Raw genomic sequence first — 27,227 nt, forward strand, 5'->3', positions numbered from 1 at the left:
CTCTGAGTCTGAGTCACTAATTTATTTATATCTCGAGCTACTGAGCTCCAAGTTAAGATCCGTTAATTTTATCCAAAACTAGACTCACATATATTCTTAACATAAAATTTTCAAAATTTTTGGCTTAGCCAATAAGTACAGTTTATTCTTTAAATTTTCCCCTGTTTCACTGCTCGACAGTTCTGCCATTCTTCACTAAAAATTAATTATTTCATAGTACAGAATTCAGATAATGTTATCTTTTATTTATTTTGAAAATAGACTCATTCAATATTATAAACATATAAATTTTATCTCATAATCATTTTTTTACAATTTTTAATGATTTTCCAAATTCAGAACAGGGAATTTCGAAATCATTCTAGCCCTGTCTCACTAAAATTCAAATATCTCATAATATAAAACTCTTTTTCTTGCTCTGTCTCTTTTATGTGAAAATAGACTCATTCAGATTTGATTTCATATATTATTTAGCCTCTAATTCAATTTCCACCATTTTTGGTGATTTTTCAAAATCACACAACTGTTGCTGTCTAAATTGTTTTATTGCTAAATGTACTCTTTCATAATTTCACTTTTTCTCACTTTTCTTTTTCACTGATCAAAGTCAATTTCTCATCTTTCTTGATTTATAATAACACATTTAACTTGTTTAACACTCAATTTAGTCCAAAAATCAAACTTTGGATAAATTACATTTTTGCCCCTAAAGTTTCACAAAATTATGATTGTCCCTAGGCTCGTAAAATAATTTTTATTCAATTTCCTTTCATTTTAGGCCTAGCCAAACCATTTTCATAATTATAATAGTCCAAAATTCTCACTTATTCACACACCTGTGACATATTTTATAACTTTTACAAATTACATATTTTTATCGAAAATCACCTAGTAAAAATCGATTATCACACTCCAAACATTCATATTCTTCCATAAAACATCAGAATACATGCATATCATCTATGGGTAAATTTTTAAACATAAACCCTAGCTCAAAATAACGATAAAAATAGGTAAACCGAGCTACGAGGATTTCAAAAATGTAAAGAACATTAAAAACGGGGCAAAGACTCCATGAAGCTTGAAAGCTTGAACCAAACCCTAGCCATGGCTTCCATGACATATTCGGCCAGCCCCCATGAGAAGATGATGATTTTTTTGCCTATTTTGTCTTTTTAATTCAATTTAATTACCAAATTACCAAAATGCCCCTAATTTAAAATTTTCTTATTTCACTTATCTCATGTCCATTTTTGCCCACAAATTTAACCAATGGTCTAATTACCATTTAAGGGCCTCCAATTTAAAATTTCATGACAATTGAACACTTATAACATGTAGAACTCAACTTTTGCACTTTTTACAATTTAGTCTTTTTTACTAAATTGAGTGCCCAAACGTCAAAATTTTCGAACGAAATTTTCACGAAATCATTCTGTGAAATTTTAGACCATAAAATATAATAAATAAATAAATAAAATTTTCCTCGTCTGATTTGTGGTCCTAAAACCACTATTTCGACTAGGCCCAAAATCGGGCTGTTATAGACCAAGTCGCTGATGTGCTTACCAAGCCACCCTCAGGTTCTTATTTCACTCGGTTTCGAAATTTTCTCCGGGTCTTACCTGTGGGGAAGATGGATGAATGTTAAGGATATAGTTAGTCTGTTAGGGAGGTAGTGTTTAGCTAAGATTGTTAGCTAGTTGTTAAGAGAAGCAGTTATTTCTAAGGACTATATATATACTATCTTTGTATTGTATGCGACATATTAAGAAGTCTAAATTCAGAATTAAAAGAGAGTTTTCAAATTAGTTTTAGTTCTTCCATTTGTATTTCTTCAATATATAAACAAAATTTTAATTTAATATTTGTTACACTAAGATTATATAATTCTATACTTCATTAGTGAATTAGATAAGAAGTATTAAAATAAATAATTTTTATGATACATTATCATCTCATTCATTTAGTACATGCATTTATATATTATTAATGTATGTATCAAATATCTATGTTATCATATTTAAGAGATTTATTGAATTTGTGTCATTCCAATTTAATAGACTAATTACCGAAAATATTTTTTTATAAAATAATAAACACTTAATGAATATTTTTATTATTTTAGATCATGTAAAATCTAAAAAATGAACTTGATGTAATATTTAATATTTTATCATTTAAACTAAGTTTACATTTAATCTTTAAATATTTTTTTATAAATATTTGTTTCACCCGAATCTACAATAATCTAGCAAATCCTGAATTTGTTTACTTATGATTTATAAACAAATAAAATGTTTTTGAGGCCCAGAGAATGATTGATAATTTGATTAGGCTTTTTAGGTTTAACATCCAACTACGACTGACCCATTAACTTGGTCCAGCTAAGTGGGGTTCAATGGGTGGACTGCGATGTCAGTTGTTCAAAAACACAATACCAGATATGTTGAGTTTCAACTATGTTCAAAAACTATTAACATGTAATATAATATATATATATATAAAATATTTTAAATTCGGTTTAGCATAAAAGTAAGAAACCATGAATACAACATAAAAAGTATGAATGTTTGGGTTCCATATAAAAAACATAGCAATCCAAAGAGGATGATCTGCTTCGTCCAATACTGGGGAGCATAATTATACTCACAAATAGTGTGGGTGGTGTGAAATATTCATGATTGTACTTATGTTTGCAGGCCCACTCTGAATCCATCCATGGTTATTCCATAAAAGACTTGAAAGAATTCATAACTGAGTGGTGCAATAAAACGTATGGTATATCCAGTAAAATAAAGTTCCAAGAGATGTCTATGATATGAAACCTGTAAAAAGACTGTAAGGGGGTGTAAAGGGGATAAATAATTCCAGTAAAAGGGATAAATAATTCCAGTTTCTCCCCCCCCCCCCAAATCAGAGTTATTATTTCACCCAGAAAAAGAAATCTTGTGGGGTCAGCTTAAATTTTGATTGAATAGCATAAACAGAAAAAAAACTGAACATTTTTGTCCATGGAAAGAGTCAGCTAAAAACACATTATAAGGCTGTATGGTTGACAAAACTGGAAGTTGTTTACAGCATAAGATGCGGGGATCCAAGGAAGAAAATCAACCCAAATTTTGGCATTTGTGGTTCTGAAAACTGAATAAAAAGTAAATATTGCAACAATGCATAGGATTCGGTCCTTATGAGGAAGAAGAAGAGGAGTTTCCCCCCACAGTCTTAAGACATGATGACAACAGTGTGCATGCAGTTAATGGAGAAGAGGGTATGGAAAGTGAAGTCCACCATCACCACCCCAGTCTCAAAGTCTACTTGGTAAAAAAAAAAAGAGATTTGGTTTCAAGCTGCTTCTTCCCACTTGCCATACAAAAAGCAGAAATGAAATGCGTGAAATAATGCAGCCTTTTCATTTCCAACATAACCCCGCTGTAGGTCACTACTTTCCATTTTCAGCTTTTCATAAAGCATCTACTCTGCATTGGTTGTCACTGACTGGAGCTTATAAAAAGAAAACTCAAATTCTAACATACTAGAAGGAATAAAACTATAATTTTTTTTATGGGGCGGAGAATATCCAAATTTTGAACTCAAGTCTAGGTGACAATTACTTGTTTTAATCATGACAAAGTTGTTTGATACTATAATGATTGTAAACCCTTCATTATATCAGTGTTGCCCGATTGCCAAGGGTAAATTGGTGGTAGTAGTTATGGATTATAACAGGTGGAGTTATTCGTTTAAACCTGAAAGTTTATTCAAAATTTAAGAGGGATTGAATAAAAATATTAGATCCGAAAAATAAGTTTATGCAAAAAACTAGGTTCATTTAAAATATTGGTTGGATTCAGGGTTAGAATATTTGAAACTTGAGCTTGGTCCGACCCGTATTTTTAAGTTTATAATATTTTATATTATGTTATTTTTATATATTATGTCATCTATAATACGTAAAAATTAAATCTATAGTAGTTTTTAATACTATTATAATGTAAACATTAAGAAAAATAAAATGACTATATAAAACTTTCATAAATAAACAAAATAAAACTATTAAGTATTAAATTAAAAATAATATAGTTAATTATTTACAAATATGGATGGAATTGAATAAAATTTTAGACTCATATTTCAAATCGAATTAAAATTTGACTTAAGCAAACATGAAGAGTATAAATATTATGTTAGATTCATGAAGAACTTTATTATGGATCCGCTGTGAAAGACATAACCATTGCTTTTATGACAAAATAATTAATTGATGAAAACTATAAGGGTCTCGTCTGGCATGGAACAGCTTTTGGCGTGAATTTTTATTGGTGAAAAAAAAAGAGTCTCATCCATACTTGCATTGATTACAGCTATCTTGGAAGCCAAACCATGCCTGCTTTCCCATTCCCAAATCTATCGGTAAAAAGGAAAACACAATGCCGAGCCTTGTGTATGATTTGATGCTTCAATTTTTACAGAAAATTGTTATCTTCCCAAGACTTGTTATCTTCTTCTACAACAGATGGGCCAAAAAAGGGGACCAGCACTTAACCTTTTTCTATCTTCTCTAACTTGTTTGTGTCAACCTCAAGTTTTAACCCTGAGTAACTACTTTCAACTACTACACCGGTCGGTCATTATTTATTTTCTTGTACAACACATTTTTTATCATAGGTTCTTCTGCCATTGTGACCTCAATAAAAAAGGCCCATTAAATGTACAAATTCATAATGCATTTTAGACACGAAGTTAAATTGTATTGAAATTTGATGAATTGTCATTCAGGACATAAATTATGGGTATTGAAAGAATGATATCCCCACTGAACATTAAACAAGGAACCCCGGGAGCATTATCAACTTTGTGGAACCAAAAAAAAAAAAATACATGTCAAAATCACCCAAGATTCATATCAACAAGACTAACACTTACACACCTAAATTAAGACACAGCCCCAAACCTTACGTGGGAAGCAGCTAGGATCTACACCGACACCCCCAAAGGAAAAAAACCTAGTGGAAAAGTAGTGCAGAGGCAACCATTAGCACCGCGAGGAACAGTTTCCAGCTACTGGTTGTGATTGATGTGGCGAAAGAGATATCCTGTGGCCTGAAAAAGAAACCAAGCAGAGTTAGAACTAGCCATTATTAGTTTTTACGGCCATCTTTCGAAGATAACCATTCACATAAAAACGACTCTTTTTTGCATACTTCTGCCTTTTGCTGAGGGCACCACAATAGAGGACATTGTCTGGCATAGGCAATTCGGTTTTGTTCGTAACCTCCGGATTCACGACCCTGATATATGTTTCTTGGCCAAGATACCATGAGTCTAGGTTTTCTGTCCTAAGGTTCCAGACTCCAACATTGTCAAGCGATATCAAGATTGCTGTCCAAGCCCCGGGATAAACCTACATGACAGACAAGTCACTTATCTTGTGAGTTTCATTTCATACAAATGATCTGAGTAAGCATTGTTGGTGGCAAGTCCAAGACTAGTTATATGTGCCTACCTGTGTTGTGGAGCGGGCAATGCCATCCCACTTGTTATATGTTCCCCTGCTATTTTCTGACCACTCACCATAATCCATTCTGCAACAATTTAATTGAAGAGTTAGTGTTAAAATCATTCTGCACAGCCGTATGCTTATACATGATTTGCAGAGGAAACAAATTCCTACCCGACAACAAAAAATGCATATCCGCTCAGGTGATAGGTCTGCACCTTGGTGTCATTGTTCTGTAGGATGACTTCCATAAATCCCCTAAATGTTCCATTGATTACCGATGTCTCCATTTTAGGTGGCCCTGTAAGTGGTCTACTTGGAAAATCAAGCTTATATACTCCCTTAACCTTGAACTGGTCAGCAAGCCGGATAGGTGTAGCAGGATTGACAAACGATATCCCACTGAGAGTTGTTCGTCTTTTCCCATCAATAGTTACCGGTGGCTTGTTTTTTAGCACAAAAATTTCAGTCACATTGATTGAACCATATCTAAATGATCCCTGTGGGTTAGGGCGAGCACCACTGGCAGATACATTCCATCTGCATGATTCAAGCACAGAAAGTAAGGAGGCATATAACCAACTAAAGTATTTCAGATAATACTTTTCAACATTTGAAGCTAACCAACAACTGAAATAATACTAAAACTGATATTTTTGACAGTAGCTCACCGGATTTACAAGTTTTATGCTTTATTACTAAGTGAAGATGAAATTATTAAACAGAGAACTCAAAGGTTAATACTTCACATGTCCTGAACTAATCACATTGTTTGGAGTCTCAATGACCATTACCATGGTGAGAATTAATGACTTGTGAACTTGAACCACGATGAAAACCAACCTGATAGATCTTGCTTGGTTCATTGAAAAGGTTTTGTCATATTCATCCTGCGGCGGATCAGGGAGGGGACCAGCTGCCTTTCCTTTGGAATTAGAATAACGCAAAATGGCAACACCGGTAACACGTTTCCACTGTGATTCATTCACAAACCTTGCACTTGCTACAATGTAGTAATCGCTACTAGCATTCTGATCTGTGGTTAGCAGAAAAGAATACGACTGCCCTACGTGTATGTCTAAGCTAGTGTAATTTTGCTGCACCGTATATGATCCCTCGGTTTCCGCAAGAAGCAAATTATGGCTCTGAATCCTGAAATTCAAGGAGGTTGATATTCCCACATTGTGCACACGAAGGCGGTAAGTCTTCCCTGTTCAACATTATAATTAATGTTATAAGGAGCTTGAAAAGCTCACCAAAAGCATACAGGTAACAACTAATTCAAGTTAGTTACATGTATATGTATTTAACTGCCATTTCACTTCAGAATTAATTCCATTTTTCAGTCACTAAAAAAACCCATAATTACACAAGCAGTTGAACATATATATTTAGAAATGAGTAGCAATTAGCAAATCATAAGCAAACAATGCCTTGCATTGCATGAATATTCACCTGGATGGACGTCAATCGTTTCATAATCAATGCCATCAGGTACAAGAGTGTCATTATATTGGTAAGGGCCTTTGCCGTTTATAAGAACTCCATCCGGCATCCCAAGATCTTTTCCAGCATCAAGTGCCTTTCTCAAAGCCTAGAATCAAAAGGAAGGTTTCATCACTGAACACATTATATATCCTACCCTGAAAAGTAAAACATGGCCATAAATCCAGTAACTCAACAAAGTTCTAACCGTGTGGTTGCGTGTGTACCAATCACCAATCAAAATTGTAATGTCTCCATCAGGGGAGCCAAAAGGAATAGGGATAATATCTCTATTGTTTATGATAAAGCCGCCAAAACCACCAGCCGCACGCTGGAAGTGCAGTGATGGGAAGTAGAAGAAACTCCCAATTTGGTCCTTAACTTGAAACTGGTAAGTCCAGTTCCACTTTGGGGGAATAGGACAATTAGTGCCTGGTAACCCATCTTGCCATGAACTACGCCTCTGTTGAATCCCAGACCTGAAAACCAAACAGTCAGTCACTTTATCTATTTTGCACTTTGGTTTTACTTAACAAAGATTATGGCAAAGTAAAGATCCCACCAATGTAGGAGTAAACTTTCGTCCAATTTGTTTCGAACATTGATGACGACGTTGTTGTTAGTAGTTGAATTGATAGTTGGGCCAGGAAATTTGTTATTTATAGCAATAACCTACAAAGTAATGCAGATACAGAAACCATTATAGAACTCAAACAGCTCAAACAACATTACTCCAAAGCTCACTTAAATCCCAAACACTGAGCAAGTAAAAAAGAGCTACATTTTATTGTAGATCTGAAGTTAAAAATTGAAACTTTAAGCAATATTAAAGCAACCAATTTCTAGTCATGAAAGTTCAGCAGAACCACATGAAAAAAAAAAAAAAAAAGGTAGAGAAAATAGTTGCAAGATGAAGTTGATAGTAGCAATAAATGTACAAACAGAGGAAAGAGAAGTAATAAAAAGAGCATACCTGTTGAGGAACACCCAAAGGAGAAGCAGTGATGTAAGAGACCTCAAAATCATAGAAGACAAACGGATCTGCAGCAAAACAGGAGCTCGAAAGCAGAGCAATGTGGATAAGAAACAGACCCAAGAACTTACTCAAAGCCATTTTTCAAAGAAAAAAGGAATCTTTTGGGCTTGTATTACAAAATTTTTAGAGGGAAAACTCAGCTACAACTTTACTGAGCTTTACATGATCTGATAGGCAAAAGATAGAGGAGAAGAAGAAAGCAGGTCCAGATTCTCTAAAGATAGAAACGGCTATAAGATGTTGGTTTAGTGGGGAAAAGAACAACAGTATGAAGGATTATGATGAATCAGTGAGAGGCCAGTACATATTGTCGGTCACCAGTCATCGGTCATCATTCATAAGAGGAAGAGAGAGAGAGAAAAGCGTAGAGTTTTGCTGTACGGAGAGAGAAAGAGAGGGTGACAGGCAGTTGCCAGTTCACAAATACACAAAAAGTGACCAATGTGTGTGAGGAGAGGGGTTTGGTTTTGTACATGGGGGAAGAATTGTAACGTCCACATGATTGCCGGCACATGGACCCCCCGCCATGAAATTAATGCCCTTTTGTTTTTGTTTTTGGTTATAAATTGCAGCAGCAGCTGCTAAGCTATTCTCTAATTTAGGTTTATACTTGTAGTAATATTTTAATCTCATGCATTGCCACATGTTCTTTTTATAAATTATCATTAATGAAGCAACCAATTGACAGAAAAGAGGACCAAAGAGTGGTCTTATAATTTAACAGTTACTCCTCGAGATGCCAAATACTAAGAAGAAGAGTTGGTTACTAAGACAGAGTGACTGACAGTTGACTGTAGTTGTTTTCTCTTTTACCAATTACCATAATAAAATCCTTATATTTAGAGACAATTTACCAAAGTAAAATTCAATGCTTGCTGTTTTTTTAATACAGAGGGATCTTCTTTTAGACGTGATGAGGATTATCATTTAAGAAGATGACAATGAGACTTTGTGGTCGTTTCCTGTATCCATTCTACATCATAGATATTGTCAGGGTTTTGCATGCAAAGGGATAAATTTCCAACTAACTCCAACAAAGTAATAATAATAAATTTGTTTGTCATTATTTAGGGATTTTTATCAATACAGATTTAATATTATGTTATAAAGTAATATATATTTATATTTTTTATTAATATGATATTTCAATCAAAATATAAATTAATTTATTATAACTCAATATTAACACGTTTTTAAGTAATTTGAATGTAGAAATTATATTTTAGATACTTAATCATATTACAAAATAACAGTAAACACACCTTTAATGTTGTTCAGGTTCAGTTTCGTCCCAACAAATATAAAATAAGATTTGTGATGCAAAAGAGTTGAGAAAATACATAAAGGAGCATCCACTGGTTTCTATATAAAAAAAGTTATTAGCATGATTGTTACTAAATTATAGCTGACCTGCAATTATATGTGGAAAAATTAATGTAAAACTATATTTATAAAATATAGGTCAATATTGAAATGCACTTTAATTTAAGTTTAAGTTTTATCATGTGGGTTTTTTTAAGGATTTTTCGATTTAATTTGATTGTATAGATGATAATACCCTCTTACTCATATTAAGCTATTGTCTTGTTAATATATACCCCAAACTGTTGCAGCTAATTAAGGTATGGGAAATGGTGGTACCCCAAATTCTTTGTCTCACTTCTTTAGTTTAAATCTTTTGAATTAGGTAGTAATCAATTTGACTGGTGATTTTGGTGGTAATTATGATGCTCATGAGAAATGTTTGTTGTCTTGTGCTGGTTTTTGTAGAAAAGTAAGAATAATTTTATATTTCAGCAAATAGAAAATAGGCCTGAAGAGATTGTTTGCAGGCTAAATTGATTTGTTTCTAATATCCGCAAGTCAAAAATGAATTCAGGGACATTGGGAGTGATTCAAGGTGTGAGAGTTGAGTCCTGAAAGGGTTAAGATGAATGTTGATGGGTCTTCAAACGTGAATGGACACTGGTTGATGGTTGGTTGAGTGGTGTGAGATTCGGCGGGGAACTAGATGGAAGGTTTCAAAAAATATATCGAGAGGGGCTCTACCCTTAAGTCTGAGTTATGGGCTATTTTAAGCGGACTGGAAGTGGCTCGATTAAGGAATTATAGTAAGATTATTGTTGAAAGTGACTGCATGGATGTTGTTGAGATAATAGTAGAAAGTTTTGTGGATACTCGTTAGTAGACGATTACAATAAGTTAAGTACTTCCAATTTGTTCCAAGAGAGAGTTATATGGTAGCATATTAGTTTTCTAAACCAGGCTCGATTGATGATGTTAAACCTATTATTTTCGAGTTTCGTGACTTTCTTGTTAGGAAATTGTTGTTAGAATATAAATTCGGGGCGTCACATGTAAGAGTTATTTGATTTAATGGCAATTGGTTGCCTTCTTTCATTATAAAAATAAATAGTTTTGTAATTTAAAAAAATACATAAATATGCCAATGAAACTTTTGCTTAATAATAAGATTGAGAATCTATGAATTTTGAGGTGTAAGTTTAAACATATGGTACGATTTTTTTTGTCCAAGGCTTGATTATGCTTAATAATGGTTGTTTTAGGTATAAATATTTATATATGTATTATTAGTACTTACAGTTATTATTGTAGTTGTAACTTAAAAAAACTTAAATAATCAAGGATTTATGTTCAACTCTTGATATAATATTTAGTATTTCAACTTTATATTTTTAAATTTGGTACCTAATTTTTTTGTTCAATTTAATATCTAAATTTGACATTTTTTTCTAATTTGGTACCTAAGCTTTTAGATTTAATTTGATAACTAAATTTATTATATGTTATACAAATTATGCAAAACACTAACAATGTTAATTTTTTTATGCTACAAAATATTATTAGTATTAAAGGAAATTCATGTTAAGAAAAACAGTATTGAGACTTAACAATTAATATTAAATAAGAAAAGTTTTTTAAAACCCCAAATTAAAAGAAATTCATTATATTCAATTAATAAAATAAATAAGACTAAAAGTAATTGAACATATAAAATTAAAAAAATCATATCATTTGTCACATGTCGATCATTCATTGATTATTTTTGCTACCTAATAAAAAATAACATTGTTAGTCTATTGGAGTAATTTGTAAAACGTTTAACAAGTATTAAATCGAACAAAGAAAAATGTATCAAATTAGAAAAAGAGTCAAGTTTAGGTACCAAATTAAGAAAAATTGTCAAATTTGGGTACCAAATTGGACCAAAAAAGTTTAGGTAGCAAATTAAGAAAAAGTGTCAAGTTCAAGTACCGAATATTATATTAAACCAACTCTTAATATTCTCAATTTCAAAAGACAAATTTTGTATATTCGAATTTAATCTCTTTTATTTGTCATATTTTAAAACTTAGGCCTAATTGTTAATACAATTAAAATTATTTTGTTAAATTTAGGTTGATCCCAATGTAATTTTTTAAGTGAGTATTTTTATTATTATTTCATTTAACAAAAATTAATAGGATTAATCATTGAACTTAAAATTTAAAATCCGGAAAATAGAGGAACTAAATATGTGAAAAATAGAGGTGAGATAATGAGATAAAAGAAAGAAATGGAAAATGGTTAATACCATAAACTTGGGAAAATCTCAAACGGACAAGAAACTTCTTGTGGTCATATAATCAAAATTGAAGAAAAGAAAAGGGTTGGGTGTCCGATTGATTTATTTATTGTGAAAACATGGGGTGACAAAGCAAGCTTCCATAATTCCAGCAGCGATTGGCTCCACCATCACATTCAATGCTATGATCTTTTAAAGCTTAATGTATTCTGACGCCCAATCAAACATTTTAATTTAAGTATATATAAGGTTTTTCTTTTTGTAGAATCTAGCTTGTCTCCTTCTTTAAATCTTAAAAATTAATTCCTTTTATTTTTTAATTTAAAAATTTTAGTCTAGTTTCTGTCAAAATTTATTAATTTAACATGTTTTTTTTTGTCAACCATATTAGGGGTGTGCAAAATTCGGGTAAAACCGAAAAAATTCGGTTAACCGACCGAATTCGGTTAATCGGTCGGTTAACCGAATTTTTTCGGTCGGGGGTCGGTTAATTATTTTTTGATTTTTCGATTAACGGTTAATTCGGTTCGAAACCGTTCAGTTAACCGAAAAAATTAATAAATAAAATTATAATATATAAATAGGCCCACTATTCACCTAAACCCAATCTAAACTCAAGTATTCAACCCAACCCAACCCAACCCAATCATAAAATTAAATTACAAATAATTTAATAAATAAAAATAAAATTTTAAAACTAAGACTAAAACTAAAGTCTAAAAGTCTAAAAATAATTTAATTATGTAGTGATTCAATTTGGTTAATTTGGTTAATTCGGGTAATTCGGTTAATTCGGGTAATTCGGTTAATTCGGGTAATTCGGTTAATTCGGGTAATTCGGTTCGGTTAATTCAGGTAATTCGGTTAATTCGGTTAATTTTTAACCAAAAATAAAAAAATATAATTTTCGGTTAATTCGGTTAATCAATCAATTAACCAAAAAATTTCGTTCGATTAATTTTTTGAAAAAATTTGATTCAGTTAACGGTTAAAGATTTTGAAAGGTCGGTGTAATACCAATTTCTCTGCTGGGCCCAGTAAAACATTAAGGCCCAAAATTAACTGACCCAATTACCCATTTACAAACCTAAAACCCAATTGATTAACCCAAAACCAAGCTGCTAGCCCAAAACACCGAAGGTTAGTAGAAACCCTAGGCATTACAATGAGACTCAAGGCCAGCTTTTAGCCCCAGCCACACACCACCTCAGAGGCGCCAGACATCCCATACGTCGCGCTTGTCACTCCGCTGCGCGTCACAGCACTCAACGCCACCGAACCTACGAAAAAAGGGCATGCAACGCAGCAATAATAGATAACAATAAAAAATGAGAGAATCAAGGGATTTTATTTGATTTTTATTTTTTTATTGTTATTTCTCTAAGATTCGGCTATAAAACCGAAGGGATTTTCAATGTAAAGGGGGGGACATTTTTGTATCGACGAAATTAAAGAAAATAAAAAAGAAAATCAGAAAAAAATAAAAATATTTTTGAAGGTGACGAATCAGTGCCATTTTTTTTCCCTTTTCTTTCTATTTTTTTTTGTTTTATTTTGTTTTGTTTTTCTCCTGTTTTTAAAACAAATTAACAAGGAGTGGGAGTAGAGGAGAGACTTACCGGCGTTGAGTAATCGGAGGACCTTCACTTCGTCGTCATCGGAGTTGGAGGCTCCATCTCCAGAGGCGGCGGTGGTGGCCGAAAGTTAGAACCCTAGCAGAGGAGGCTAGGGTTTCAAGAGTTTTTTTTTTTTGAAAAGCATAGCAGGAAATGAATTTTTTTTTTAAAATGTTGGTTTTATAATTTAATTGAAACGGCGCCGTTTTGAAGGGGCCAGACCCGCGCGGTGACCCGACTCGGAGGGAAGGATCCGCGCGTTCTGGCCTGAATGGGGAAATTATGCGTTTAGTCCTTTTTTTTGCGTTTCGTTTCAATTAAACCCTTTTATTTCTTTTTTAAATTTGGGCCGCATATTTTAATTTTGTTTCAATTCGGTCCCATGCTGCGCAGCGTTTAGGAAGGCGGGAATAATTTCTCTTTTGGTCCTCCGTTATTGCTAGCACATTCAAATCGGTCTCTTTTTGTCTATTTTCAAATCTACCCTATTTTTTCATCTTTAATTCAATCTAGTCCATTTTTTTATTGTTTTACTATTTTTTTTTTGATGTTATTATTTCTATTATATTATACCATTAGTATTATTATCATTACTACTGTATATACATGCGCATAGGTTTTTTATATAATGCACATATGTTTTTTAGTATACGTTTATATATATATTTTATTCATATGTTTTATTTTCAATTTTATTCCTAATTTCTATATATATATATATACGTACTCTTATATTTTGGTTTCAAATTTTCTTTTTTGTAAATATGTATACGTATACTTTTTGTATTATCCTTCATAAATCTTTTTATTTCTTTTTGTTTTATCTTTTATCTTTTTAGCTTTTGTATACCTTATATTTTATATGTATATATATACTTACACATTTTTATTATTTTTAAATATATACATAAATACATATTTTTATATTTTTATCTTATTTTCACGATTTTCAAACACATATATACATGCATTTTTTATTAGTTTTTTTGTTTGATATATTTCATTCCATCTTTTTATATGTATACTTGTATATGTGTATTACATATAGACATACACAAATTCTCAAATTTACTTGTATATTGTGCCTGTATATATATATTTTGTAAATACATGTACATATATATTTAAATTAAAGTATTTGTTTCATGTTATACATTAATTTTTTTAGCATACCTTTTAGAAAATATGTATTTTGGTTTCGTCAAAACATTAAAATCATCATATTTTATAAATTTTCAAAATACTTGGTGTACATAATTCTCGAGAAAGACCGTGTCCTAACTTACTGGATTGCGATTATTCTTCGATGAATTTAGAACGCTAAGTATTCATTTTGCATTAAATTCACAAATTTTAAATAAAAACTTATTCTCGGGAATTCAAAATGTTGGGTCCTAACTTACTGGTCCTGATATTTTGACTACTCGATATAAGAATTTTCAAAAGCAAAAGGCAATATTCAGGTATTTTGAAGATTTAAAAATATTGTGCCCTAACTCACTGGGTGTGGTGTTTTAGTTCTTTGAAATAAGAATGTCTTATTATTTTGACTCATTCATGGGATAAAAAGTTTCCTCTTAAAATCTTTTCAAATTTTCGACACCAAGGCATTAAAGAATCAATTTGGTACCGATTTTGGGCGTTACGAGGGTGCTAATCCTTCCTCGTGCGTAACTGACTCCCGAACTCATTTTCTCAAATTTCGTAGACCAAAATCATTTTTAAGGTGAGCCGATCACACCTTAATCAAGGATCGGTGGCGACTCCCATTTTCATTTTTAAAGTCGACAACTAAAATTTTTGTTTTCAAAAAACGGTTTCGACAGTCGGTTAATTCGGTTAATGTTATTTCGGGTCGGTTAACCGAATGAACACCCCTAAACCATATACCGCAATATATAAGGACAACCTAATAAAAAATTCAAATTAATAAATTTTGATAGAAAATACTTACAATTTTAATGACTAGACTAGACTAAGATTTTAAATAAGAAATAGGACTTAAGTTTTAACATTTTTAAGTATAGGGATTAAATCTAAAAATATTGTCAAAGTACAAGGGCTAACCAAATATTTTAACCTAATATCTTTATAATTTTATAAATTTTTCTTGTATTTTTAGATTACATCATCGGTTTTGAAATGGGATTAGTGGTCGAACCAATCAAACCATTATTCTTAATCCAACCGATGGTCCGATTTTAAATAAATAAATTATTAAAATTTTCCTAAAATTTAAAGATATATATATATATATATATATAAAACGATAAAACCGAATAATCATTGGCTCAATTAATTTTTATCTCGATTCATACTAATTTGTGGGTGATGTGTTGGCTTTAAACAGTTATGATTTAAAATGGTAAAGTCTCAAAGTTATATTATTAGCGGTTCAAAATGAAGTAAGTTATTGGTTAATGGACAAAACAAATTAACAACAATGTTGAGAAAAATTACAAAATTTAGGAACATTTTATGACTATATCTCTAAATAATACGAGTATATTTCGCTTATTTTTAATTTTTCCAATATTATCTAGAAATATGAAAGCTTTTAACTCCATCATCATTAGATCAATACTTTTCCTGTGAAAGAAAAGGCTAATAATTTTTCAAAACAGGAAATTCTTGGTAGAAAAAGGTAGTAGATATCATTCAAGAGTTTGATGCATCTTCTCCCCAGAACAGTCAGATAAGAAAATAAGTATCAGTTGACTAGAGTTGAAAGGAAAAGATTGCTCCCTATCAATAATAGAGCCAGACATGTTTTTCTATTCCTTTCTTCTTTGTTTTCTTCACGACCTTAGTTTGCATTTTATGCTAGTTCAATGGCTTCTCTGAGAAAATTCGATTGTTGTTGGTATTACGTAAACAACGAACAAATTCAAGTCCATTTCAAAATGTCCAAAGTTCAGCTTATCACACTAGAAATGTGTGTATATAACCCGATGATCCTATTTACTTCATGGTCGTGAATGATTGCTCTGCTCCCGCTCGTCCGAATTACCCATAGATGATCAATCTGCATTGAGTTTTATAGAACCCGTTCTTGCTCTCTTCCCCAAATAGGTGTTAACGGGACTATCCTTGGCGGTACAGAGAGGGCATAAAATTGTGTTTAACAACACTCTAGCCTTTATATTATTCGAATCTGCCAAAAACCGTTGGATCCAGATTTCCCAGAGAATATGGTGACCCGAGGGATTTTGGCATATGCGCTGTTAAAATTGTATCGAAGCTAGACTTCCCAGTTAGCATTGGATTCATTCAGGTTTGGAGAGCCATTTCTCAACTTCGTCCACCAATGTTTAGCAAAGGTACATTCTCTTAGAAGGTTAATCTTCCAGGGGAGTGAGTACCTGCTATAAATGGACCCAGAATAATGCCATGGGCTGGATCTCCCACCTAAATGGCTCTCAATTCTCAGCCCAATCAAGGCTCCATATACTTGGATGCTTTGCAGGCTAGGCTTACATGACATGCATGTATGGTCACCCTACACAAATCGGACATATATTTCGACCTGTTCGAGCTGCTTCTTCTTTTTTTTTTTTTTTAATGTTATTTCATATTTTATACCTAATTTAATTTTTTTTATCTTGCTTGTGCCACGATCAAATTTGTTAAGACATATTGCAAATATATCTTTTAATATATCCATCCTTCTTTTTCGCGGTTTTCTCTCTACTAAAGGGGTTCTTGCTCCTCTGAAGTACTCGGTTTAACTCTTCGATTTCTAATAAAATTTTTATTGGCCTAGTAAAAAGCCGAAAAGAATAACTAGTACAAAAAACAAGAAACTTCATTTTCCTTTGAATAGCAGGAGGTACAATAATTAATTAATCAATGGTGACTTTTGGATTAACTTCTATTGGGTCCTATTGGGACTCCTTATTGTTTGGATAAGGTCGAATGAAAGCAGAGTTCATTTGCCAGATCCTAAGTGAGGCACTGACACTGGCCTCAGTAGCATTGTTGAATAAGAACAGCTTAGCAGCTCCATAGATTGCTTTTGTCGGATAAACCCGAGATGTGATGACTGTCCTTCCACCTTGAGCAAAGCTTTCAACGATCGAATGATCCACCTGCAAACCAAAATACCATTTTCATGTTTTATTGATTATTCTCATAGATAGTGATGCATTTTATACATGTAGTAGTAGGAGAGCATGGAACCGAGTTTAAACTCACCAAGACTCTGAGGGATAATTTTTCGCCCTCCAGTACTGGAACCAAGTTCCCATAAATTTGTTTATTAACATCAGATGCCACAGATGATCTGAAAAATACAACATGGTAAGTCCAAGGCCGAGATATCTGGTAAGTGAAGAACAGCTTAGGGTTTATGCATACCGAGATTGATCATTGCAGAAGAAAGTCTTGAGTTTGCCATCGGATCCTTTGGCGATGTAGAAGTATACAGGTGTCTGTTCACTGAGGCTGTCATCCGCAAGCACCAACAGACCAAATGGTCCCAATGCCCCACGTTCTATAGTTCCACCACTGCTGCTGCAGCTGAATGTTACGTTGGACCCTGTTGTTTTCTCTAAAGCCTCTTTATCTATCTCAAACTCCGCTATGATATCCAACTGTAACATGACCAGAATCTTCTTGTCAACTAACAGGATCTCGGTCGAGAACGTATCGGTGATACACATAAATACATGACAAAAAGACGAACCTGTGTGGCTGGACCAACATCTAGAGGAACAACTGATCCGGCCTGGACTTTCACCTGGTTAAATTCGTAGCTCTTCAACCTCAAACTTTCTATTTCTTCCACTGGCCACTGAAGCAAATGAGTACCAGTCTTCTTGTCAAACAAAATCGTCCTCGGGATGCTCTGTAAGACAGCACATTAGAAACAAGTTAAACGGTTAAAGGAACTGAAGAAATGCGGTTTTCTAGTTAATGCTTATGGTGGATACCTGAACAGATGCCCATCCTTTCTGCATATCAGCAGCTTCGCTATCGGATTCTCCAATCCAACCCCACAAAACTCTTCTGTTTTTGTTCTGATCGTAGAAAGTCTTGGCAGCATAGTATATACCATAATCATACCTTAGTCCAATGCCAACATCAATCTTAGGTTCATCAGGAATCCATGTACCATTCTTCTCATGATAAGTCCCAATAGAATAGTAATCATGTCTGTCATCATCCAGGCTGGCCTTCACCACATGCTTCACACTCGGTCCATTAACCGAAGTGTCCAAGCCATTTTCCTCCGTTTTTGAAACAGGGAAGAAGTCCACACACTCCCACATGCCAGTTCCGGGCACAGCATGAAGTACCCCATCTAACAACTCATAGTATATGAAGTCCTTAGTATCATACACCAAAGCTATGCCGGTTTTATTGATCTTGGACCCTATGGTAATGCGCCATTTCCCTTCGGAGGTCAACCAGGCGGTAGTAGGGTCGCGGAAATCCTTGTCAAGGATGCCCGGGGGAGGAACTAAAACAGGGTTCCCAGAATACTTGACCCAATTGATAAGAAGAGGGTCAGAGTGGTCAGCAGGATAAGCAAGGTTTTGAACTTGAACATTCTCGGTGGTGGATCCTGTATATAGCATAACAACTTTGCCGTCAGGGAGGATCGTGGCGGAACCGGTCCAGACGCCATTTTTATCGTACCACTGGTCAGCAACCATTGCCAGTGGGAGGTGAAGCCAATGGATCAAGTCCTTGGATACCGCATGACCCCAAACTATGTCACCCCACACAGCAGCATGGGGATTGTACTGGTAGAAGAAATGATACCATCCCTTGTAGAACAATGGACCTGTAACGATTAGCAGCCCAAATTTCAGCCAATCATAAACAAAACATGTCGTTTAGAAAAAGAATTCTGACATTTTTTATGGAACTGATTGCCATGAAATTACTTCAAATCATACAGAAGTAATTGCCATTACATTTTCGTTGTTCATGCGTTCAAATACATGAATCTTAGTTGTCAAAAGCCAATTATGCCTATGCTGTAATATGCGGACAAGCAACCTCGGTTTTCTGCCCTGCCAATTATGCCTATCGAGCTTTTTCAAACATTCAAGTTCTTACTTTTTTATCATTTTAATAGCAACTTTTAAGCCAGTCAGTCACGTGCACTTTCTTTCTTTTTTTTAAAAAAAAGAAGCTATAATTGAACAGTTAATCATGTTCACGTTACAGACTTACAGCCCAAGTTCATAATGCTAGAAATTTTAGGTTGGATTTTACAAATGAATGAAAGAAAATACCAAAACAATCAATTTTCCTCATTTGATGAGCTGTCTACGTCAAAAGAGGAAAAAAAATCATGTCTAATTTAATTTAATGAATGTTATATTTTAAAAATAATTGAATAAAATTTCAATGATATGTACTTTCATAACAGTGTATGGTTAAATAATAATGAATGTAAAATTAATAGAAATGGTGGGCTCCAACTTTTCGACAAAGTAGGAATTATTGAGTATATTATGGAATCTAATTCTAAGTAGGGAATATTTAGTTTGCAATTAGTTGTCTATTCAATCAGATACTGCAGTTAATCAAGGGGGGCAAAAAGTTGTTTTGTGGATTGCGTGTGCCCCCCCAAAAGCCCTCTTCTTTTTTAACCTCAAAAAAAATAAGAGGTCGTAAAGGTTTCACTTTTATACAAGCTTAGGTATACAAAATTATACAGGGCCTTACCATTAGGATCTGAAGCAGAACGAACCAGATTCCCATGTCAGAGCAACAACGTATGAACAAGCACCCAGCCAAACAAACAAACAAAAAACCCAAAATGTCAGAGATATGTGATAAAAAAAACAGCATATGTAAGAAGAAAAGGAAAAACCCAGATCTAATCACTCCTCATTTTCTTCCATGAAATAAGGAACTGTTGGAAATTTGAATCCACCCGAAATTAATCAAGTATATGCTACTTCATTTTCATGGTGTTTTTATAAAGAAAAAAAATATAATTGTTAAGATTCAACTAAGTACGTATTTCATGTTCTTCTCCCACATCTTTTCAGCTTTCGACCATTGATAATATGATTGAAATGCAGTGGAAATTATTAATAAACTTTTTTATCTAGTATAATATTCAAAAAGTAGGGGCACTTTTTAAATAATTTCACAGGAAGTGGGAAAAAGGAACCTCTTTTTTCTCTTACCATTCATCCAATTCTTTTCAGGTTGAAAGTGAAAAGCTGTTCTTTGCCATGACAGCATGCTATTATTCCATGGATACGCCAGCTGATTCTCGTTATCTTTGGCAAAAAGCCTGTTCGATTTCTCTGACACTCCGACAGCCGGTCCACGTGACACCGGCCGCAACTGTTTCTCGGAGGAGGGCGAAGCCAATGAGCCATGTTCGTTTTCTTTGACGAAACCATTATCTGATCCATTGTTACTAGTCAACAAAGCCGCAAAAAATCCGACCGTCAACAACACAAAAAAGATTGAAAGCTGCAATTTCATGGGTTTCCGGCGATTTTCCGAAGGCCCCGTTGGATCGGAGCCGGCATGGCTAGAAACCGGAAGGAATGGCCTTGTATCCACCATTGTGGATAACTTGGTTAAAAAATGGAGATGGAAAAAATGTGAGTTAGAAAGGGATGAGCGATGGCTGAGTATGTTTGAAGAGTTGGGGTCTGACTATTATATAAGGACTGTGCTTCGCTTGGCCAATAAGTTGGGCGGTTTCCAGGATTGACATTTGACGGGGGCAAAGAAAGTGACCAAAACCAACACTAATTTTACCTTTTATTTTTATTTTTCAGGAAGTTAATTAGAGAACAACTTGGTTGAGGTATTATTAAAATATTATTTTATTTATATTTATATTAAAATTTTAAATAAGTTAATATCATGAGTAAATTAAACAATAATTCAATTAAAATAGTATAAAATTATCGGAAACAAAAATTAATATGAATGGTTTTTTTTGTGTGTAAAATAAAGTACATGAAACTAGCTTCTTTAAAGGAGAGTCTCCATATAGTTTTAAACTCGTTTTTTTTTTGTCTCGCACCAATTTGACAAGACTATCTGTAATTAAATTATCTTTTCGAGGGATATGTTAAAATCTTTCAATGTTTTATCCTTTTTAAAAGCTGATGAATTTTTTTAATTTAAGTCACTAAAAAAAAGTCTCTTAAATTGTGTTAACGGCTTTGAGACAATCAGAATAATAGACAGAGAAAACTAAACCTAGTTGATTTGAAATGAAATTTTAGATCAAACACTTGCAATGAAATCTAAAAGCGTAACAAAATAATTTGTGATACACATTCTACTTGGGAACTGCCACTGGCACATGTATTAGCTGTTATTACAGTAAACAAAGAAAAGAGCATAGGATCCAATCATGTTATCCATTCAATAACCGCAGACAAGTCTCGTGTATGTTGTTTTCAGAGGGTAAGAGAGAGGTGTGCTTTCACAGTTTTATATTAGCAGCCGGTTGGGTGGGGGTGGGAAATTACAAAATATTGGCTTTATACCAATAATTGCTTATTTGCAGTTATGGAAGTATATTAATTATGTAGAAAACAAGGATTTTTATGGAACTTTTTATCTGGCTACTTAATATGACAGCAAGGCTCATTTAACACTTCATTTTATTTCTATGAAATTAAATTTTAGCAGTGATATATCAGTAAAGAAAGAGGAATACAACTGTGGGTATTTTACTAAATTGGTAGCTTTAATTACACGTAGGCCCGGCAATTATTCAGTTAAAAACCAGGATGAATGAGTAAGTGCTGATTAGGATTTGAAAAGAAATGGTCCATCCACAGCCACCACATAAATTATTGGATCATGTGGAGCTCCTATCCTCATGCAGAAGATAATTGATTATTCTGCTCAATGTTACATTCAAATGAATGAACTTCTTCAACTACATTTTAAAACTTACTTCCCCACATCAATTTAAACAACAGCTGTTAATGTTTTATTTTTAAAGAAATTATTGTTATTAATAGAGATCAAAATAATAATAAGTCTTCAACAAAACAAAGATGTATCAATTTAATTAAATCACTGATTTGCAACCTAACCTCACCATCATCAAATCAATCAACCTGACGAGGAACACCAGTCAACTAAGAAAAAACTGTCAAAAGCCTCATCACATAAGTGATGTACAAAAGGTCAAGTCTCAGATAGCTTATCATCCATCTCATCATCTCAAATTTGTCACCATTGCTACGATTTATCATGATAAAACCCTTCGAGAGCAATTCTTAATAGATCTAATGACGCCATTATATTGGTGAATCTCATATATATATATATATATATACTAAAAATTAAAATTAAAACTGCTTATAACTTTTAAAAAAGATAGAGTTGACAAAATAAGAGCACAAAAAATATGGACAAAACCAAACTAATGATGAAGATTAAAATTAAAAAAAGATATTGAAATTAAAAGTTGGTGTCAGGAATGGCAAAACAAAATTTTAATTTCGATAGTAATATATTGATGTGGCCTATTTTTTGGGTACCTTTAAAAGTTGTATGTTAAATTCATGATATTATCATTCTCCTCCTCTAATTGTTGACACGTAAAAAAATGATCAATTGTTATAATTATTATAAACACACTCAAAATCCTTAAATAAAAACAAAAGCAATCAATACAAAAGGTGACCTCATATTGCATGTTCCTCTTTTGTTTTAATGTCTTGCCTGTCCTGCATGTTTCCACATGCAATTTTTTGGGGGGGGGGGGGATTATTGTTTAAACTTTTAATTAAATTTGTCGTCAAATGAGATATGTGGACCAATCAGGAACAGTGTATAGTTCAAAACGTACATGATTTTGCTGCAATAATTATACCATATAATGCAGAATATGGTTGGTGAAGGTTGAGGTGGAGACTGGGGTGGGCTCCTAAGGATTTTGGCTATTAGTACGCATGGTATTTCCAGTTATATTTCTCCATCATCTGATTTAAGCCTTTAAAATTATTTTCTCCTATGTCCGATTTAAATGCCTATGGTTTAATTTAGTGGTTATTATTGATTCCCCCCAAAATAATTGAACAATTGATTAAAAAAAACACTCTTCACCTAAAACAACTTCGTTGTATGAACTAAATTGAATGTCAAATTGTCTAATAAAATAATATATAATTAGAAATTTGTAAAGGCTAGAACATTCAGTTCTAAAGTTGTAAGCATAAACGGTTTACTTTCTATTGCGTTTACAAAATACATTCTTCTACGAATAATAAATTGCTATCTATACTCTCACACAAAACTTATACAAGTATCTCAATATATAGACGTTTTAAAGGCTTGCTAACATACTAAAGATCAATTACAATCTAACCCCTTAAAATAGTAACTACAAAATGGCAAAAGGAAAAGATCTTTTAAGGAGCATTTGTATCAAAGATATTTCCGAATCAACTACAAAGCACCTTATGTCAAAGCTAAAATTACGACGAGCTAAAACGATGATATCACATACGTGTCATAATTATTTTTCTCTAATTAATTTAAATTAATTAAGAGGTAAATAATCAAAATTATCCAAGTTGTGACCTATTGGCTGAATGTTTATCTTTCCCAAGAATAGCCTGAGTTCAAATCACTGTAGTACAAAAAACAATTAAGTGATAATATTAAATACTTATTTTATCTCTAATTAATTAAATTAATGTGAGATAAATTAGATGCATGTGGATCACTTAAATGAAGAGTTTATATTTTACAAGAACTCTCTTTTACCCAAATGACTAATACTATAAAGAGGATCTCTTTTAAGCCATTCTACATATTTACAAGTTCGAAATCCAAAAAATCTTGAAAAACTAATTTTGAGAATTCTAAATCCTCTCCAAAATTTCAAGAAATTTTAAAGAATTTATACAACTTGAAAAAATTCTTGAAGAATACCATATTGGTTTTAAAGAAAGTTGTCTTATGATCTTGTTCAATCGAAAAAAGAAGTCCACACACTAATTTCGTGTTAAAAATAAGGCCTGAAAAATAATAAATTAAATAATTTTATTTATTAATTATGAGTTACAATCTTTAGATAAATTCTTTGATTATCTTGGATAGATGTAGGTCGCTTCAAGAATTGTTGAGATTTGAATTTGAAGTGAGGCTTAAGGAGTTGATTCCTTGAGAATTTAATTTGTGTTGGACTTAAGGATCTTTGAGACTCGATCTTGAATCAATGTAATCCGCTTAAAGGGTTGTTGAAATATAATTTTAAAGACGAGTGATGAAGATTTGATCCAAGGGTCTTGTAGACCTAATCTTGAATAGATGATGATGCTTTGATTTCTTAACTTTTAGATATCTAGACTTGTGGATGTGTAGAATGGCTTGTTCATTTGATTGTTCCACAAATATTTATACTCATTTATTTATCTTGAATTAATTTAATAAATTAGAGATAAAATAAGTGATGGTTGTCGATTCCACCAATATAATCCTACACCTAATTTGCAAATTTGAGCAGTATAGGGAGTATGGTCGATCCCTCAGAGACTGGGTTTACTGAAAATTATTTCTCTTTCGACCAGATTTATGTCTGGACAGTTGTCGTGCCCAAGAAGTTTGGGGGGATAAAATATGAAACCTGAAACAAATAGAGGAAAAAAATGTGTAAAAAGTAAAAACTGAAGACAATTAAATAAGAAAAACAGTTAAGTAAATTTGAAGAAAAATTAATTAAATTTAGCTCAGCTTCAGGCACGGGTTTTTCCGTCTTTGAACCGATCCTCGAAATTAGATGACCTTCTCTTTTCCAATAAGCTAGTTATAGCTACCAAGGACGCCTCGGACACCAACTCTTCCTTGTGTAAATTAGTTATGGAACGTCCTATAACTAACCCTTGCTGGTCGAACAACCTACGAAACGTTCGTGATTTAGAACTCCGGCAGCTTTGCGTTCTAGAAGTGCCTAGCTCGAACCAATGCCCTCAACCGCATGGGACATTTAAATTCGGTTACTACTTCTCTTGACAGAACCAAACAACAATCCCCACTTGGCACACCAATGTGTTCACAGAAAATCGATTAGACAATCGATCCTTTCGGAATTCCAACTGTACGTCTAACCACACTGACTCAAACGACGTCCTTTTTGACTTAGTGTTGATTTGACTTTGTGAGTTGATGAAGTCATACTCTTAATCCGAAGAAATAATAAATACTGAAAATTAGGAGTTAAATTGCTCAGGTTCGTAACTCACGGGTCTTTGACGGGGTTAACACCGTCCTAAAGCTGAAAGTGGTTTAGTTGACTAAAGTTTGGGGCATGTTGGGGTTTGATATATTTGAAATGAAAAGGGGATTCGAAAAAGAAAACGTAAGTGGTGGGTGTAGGTTGGTGACGCAGGGGTTTGGCTACTAGTGCAATGTTTCCAAAGCTGGAAATTAACAAATAAAAAAAACCAATGACAACAAATAAATTTGCAAGAAGGAATGAGAGATTATATTTCAGAAGATGAAAGCTTGATTATGAATTGAACATAATACCACCTATTTATACTAGTGGCTTGAGTAAATTTTCCTAATTAAAAGCCACTATACATAGAAAGTGCATAAAATCAAGGAAAAATATCCCCATGATCAAAATAAATCTCTACATAATCTCTTACGAAGTCAATCAGAAAATTTCAGCCAATTACATCTTTTCGAAATTCCATTTCGACCCCCCTTCTTTTGCTTCTTCCTTCAATCTAGTCCAATTGTTTCCTTTTTTTCTATTTAGCCCAAATTGCACCCATGTATAAAATTCAATATAAACATGGAAAAATTAGTGGTGCATTCTAATAAATTAACCAATTTAATTACATAAAATAGGTAACTTCAGCATTTAATCAATAAGCATTTAATATCATCACTTACTTAAATTAATTTAATTAATGATAATAGGTAACTTATATGGCTCGGAAGAGCTTCCCATTTACATGCTTGTATAAGCATACAAGTACATGAATTGATGGATTACAGAATTGTACACTTCGTGTGTACTACTCGTATATCCAACGATATTCTAATGGTTCAACGGACAATGTTCTGTTACGATATGAAATGAGTTCGATACGAATTAATATTGGTGTATACATTAAATACATGGAAATAATAGTATATGATATATTGATATATTGAAAGGGATGATATATGTATATGAAGAAACGGAAAGAGAATGATATGTATCATGACATGTACATATGTGAATATTTTTGATATGTTTATACATGAAAATTATGTTAGTTGAGATGAGTAATAAACTCAAGTGTGACATGTTGAGAAAATAAGTTTATCAATGTTGAATTTATATGAAATATATTCAAGTACACTAATAAGTGTTGTTGTTTGATGCTTAGGCAAGTGCCAAGCTATTGGTTGAATGGTAAGATGTTTATTTATATGATGCATTGGAAGCGTAAGTACTCAAATGAAAATATGATAGTGCTCATGAAAGAGTGGTAAGGTTTAAGTTAAACAATTTCTTATGAAATGACTTATCATGTGATTAATTCGAAAAAGGCTATGTTTAAATACACTAGCTTGTGGTTATGGTTGAATGATATGCTTATGACTTGTGTGTTATGCATATGGAATGAGCGTGGAAAGTAAAGAAATGCAAATAAAAATAAAGAAATTTGAAAGTGTAATGACCAAAAATTCACGGGCATCGAAAAAGTACATTATCGGGCCTCCGTCTTAGTAAATTGAGTTCAAAAATAATTATTAGAAATATTTACGAGACTAGTTGTGTGTTTAATTAGGTTTTAGATAGGTGGATTTAGCTAAATTAAGAGTAGTTAGTAGAAAGGACTAAATTGAATAAGGGGTAAAAGTTAAATTATAGATTAAAAGAAAATATAAAGGACCAAAATAGCAATTATGCCATTTATCCTAATTGAGGCGTCTTAGATTTTATAATGATTTAATTTAAAAATATATAAATTAATTATAAAGTATATTATTAAATTAATTATATTATAAATATTATATTAAGAAATAAATGAGAAAAGAAAAAAGAAG

The 27,227-nt window shown here is 32.8% G+C and overlaps 2 protein-coding genes across 2 annotated transcripts; both read right to left on the reverse strand.

The window, feature by feature from the left end:
* Positions 1–4,729: 4,729 nt before the first annotated feature.
* LOC105765118 (monocopper oxidase-like protein SKU5) lies at positions 4,730–8,376 on the reverse strand. The gene is made up of 9 exons (XM_012584062.2): positions 7,959–8,376; positions 7,548–7,657; positions 7,194–7,464; positions 6,956–7,094; positions 6,344–6,710; positions 5,675–6,040; positions 5,507–5,585; positions 5,205–5,404; positions 4,730–5,103 (listed from the first exon to the last, which is right to left on the reverse strand). Exons 1-9 carry the CDS (start codon positions 8,097–8,099, stop codon positions 5,007–5,009), a joined length of 1,770 nt encoding a protein of 589 aa, XP_012439516.1. The 5' UTR covers positions 8,100–8,376; the 3' UTR covers positions 4,730–5,006.
* Positions 8,377–17,007: 8,631 nt separating this feature from the next.
* On the reverse strand, positions 17,008–20,853 carry LOC105765117 (acid beta-fructofuranosidase). Its single transcript, XM_012584061.2, has 7 exons — positions 20,375–20,853; positions 19,905–19,913; positions 18,155–19,011; positions 17,908–18,069; positions 17,580–17,815; positions 17,418–17,505; positions 17,008–17,311 (listed from the first exon to the last, which is right to left on the reverse strand). The coding sequence occupies exons 1-7, from the start codon at positions 20,763–20,765 to the stop codon at positions 17,105–17,107; spliced, it is 1,950 nt and encodes a 649-aa protein (XP_012439515.1). The 5' UTR covers positions 20,766–20,853; the 3' UTR covers positions 17,008–17,104.
* Positions 20,854–27,227: the final 6,374 nt, after the last annotated feature.

This window comes from Gossypium raimondii, chromosome 12 (genome assembly GCF_025698545.1).
Source record: "Gossypium raimondii isolate GPD5lz chromosome 12, ASM2569854v1, whole genome shotgun sequence".
Classification (NCBI taxonomy): Eukaryota; Viridiplantae; Streptophyta; class Magnoliopsida; order Malvales; family Malvaceae; genus Gossypium; species Gossypium raimondii.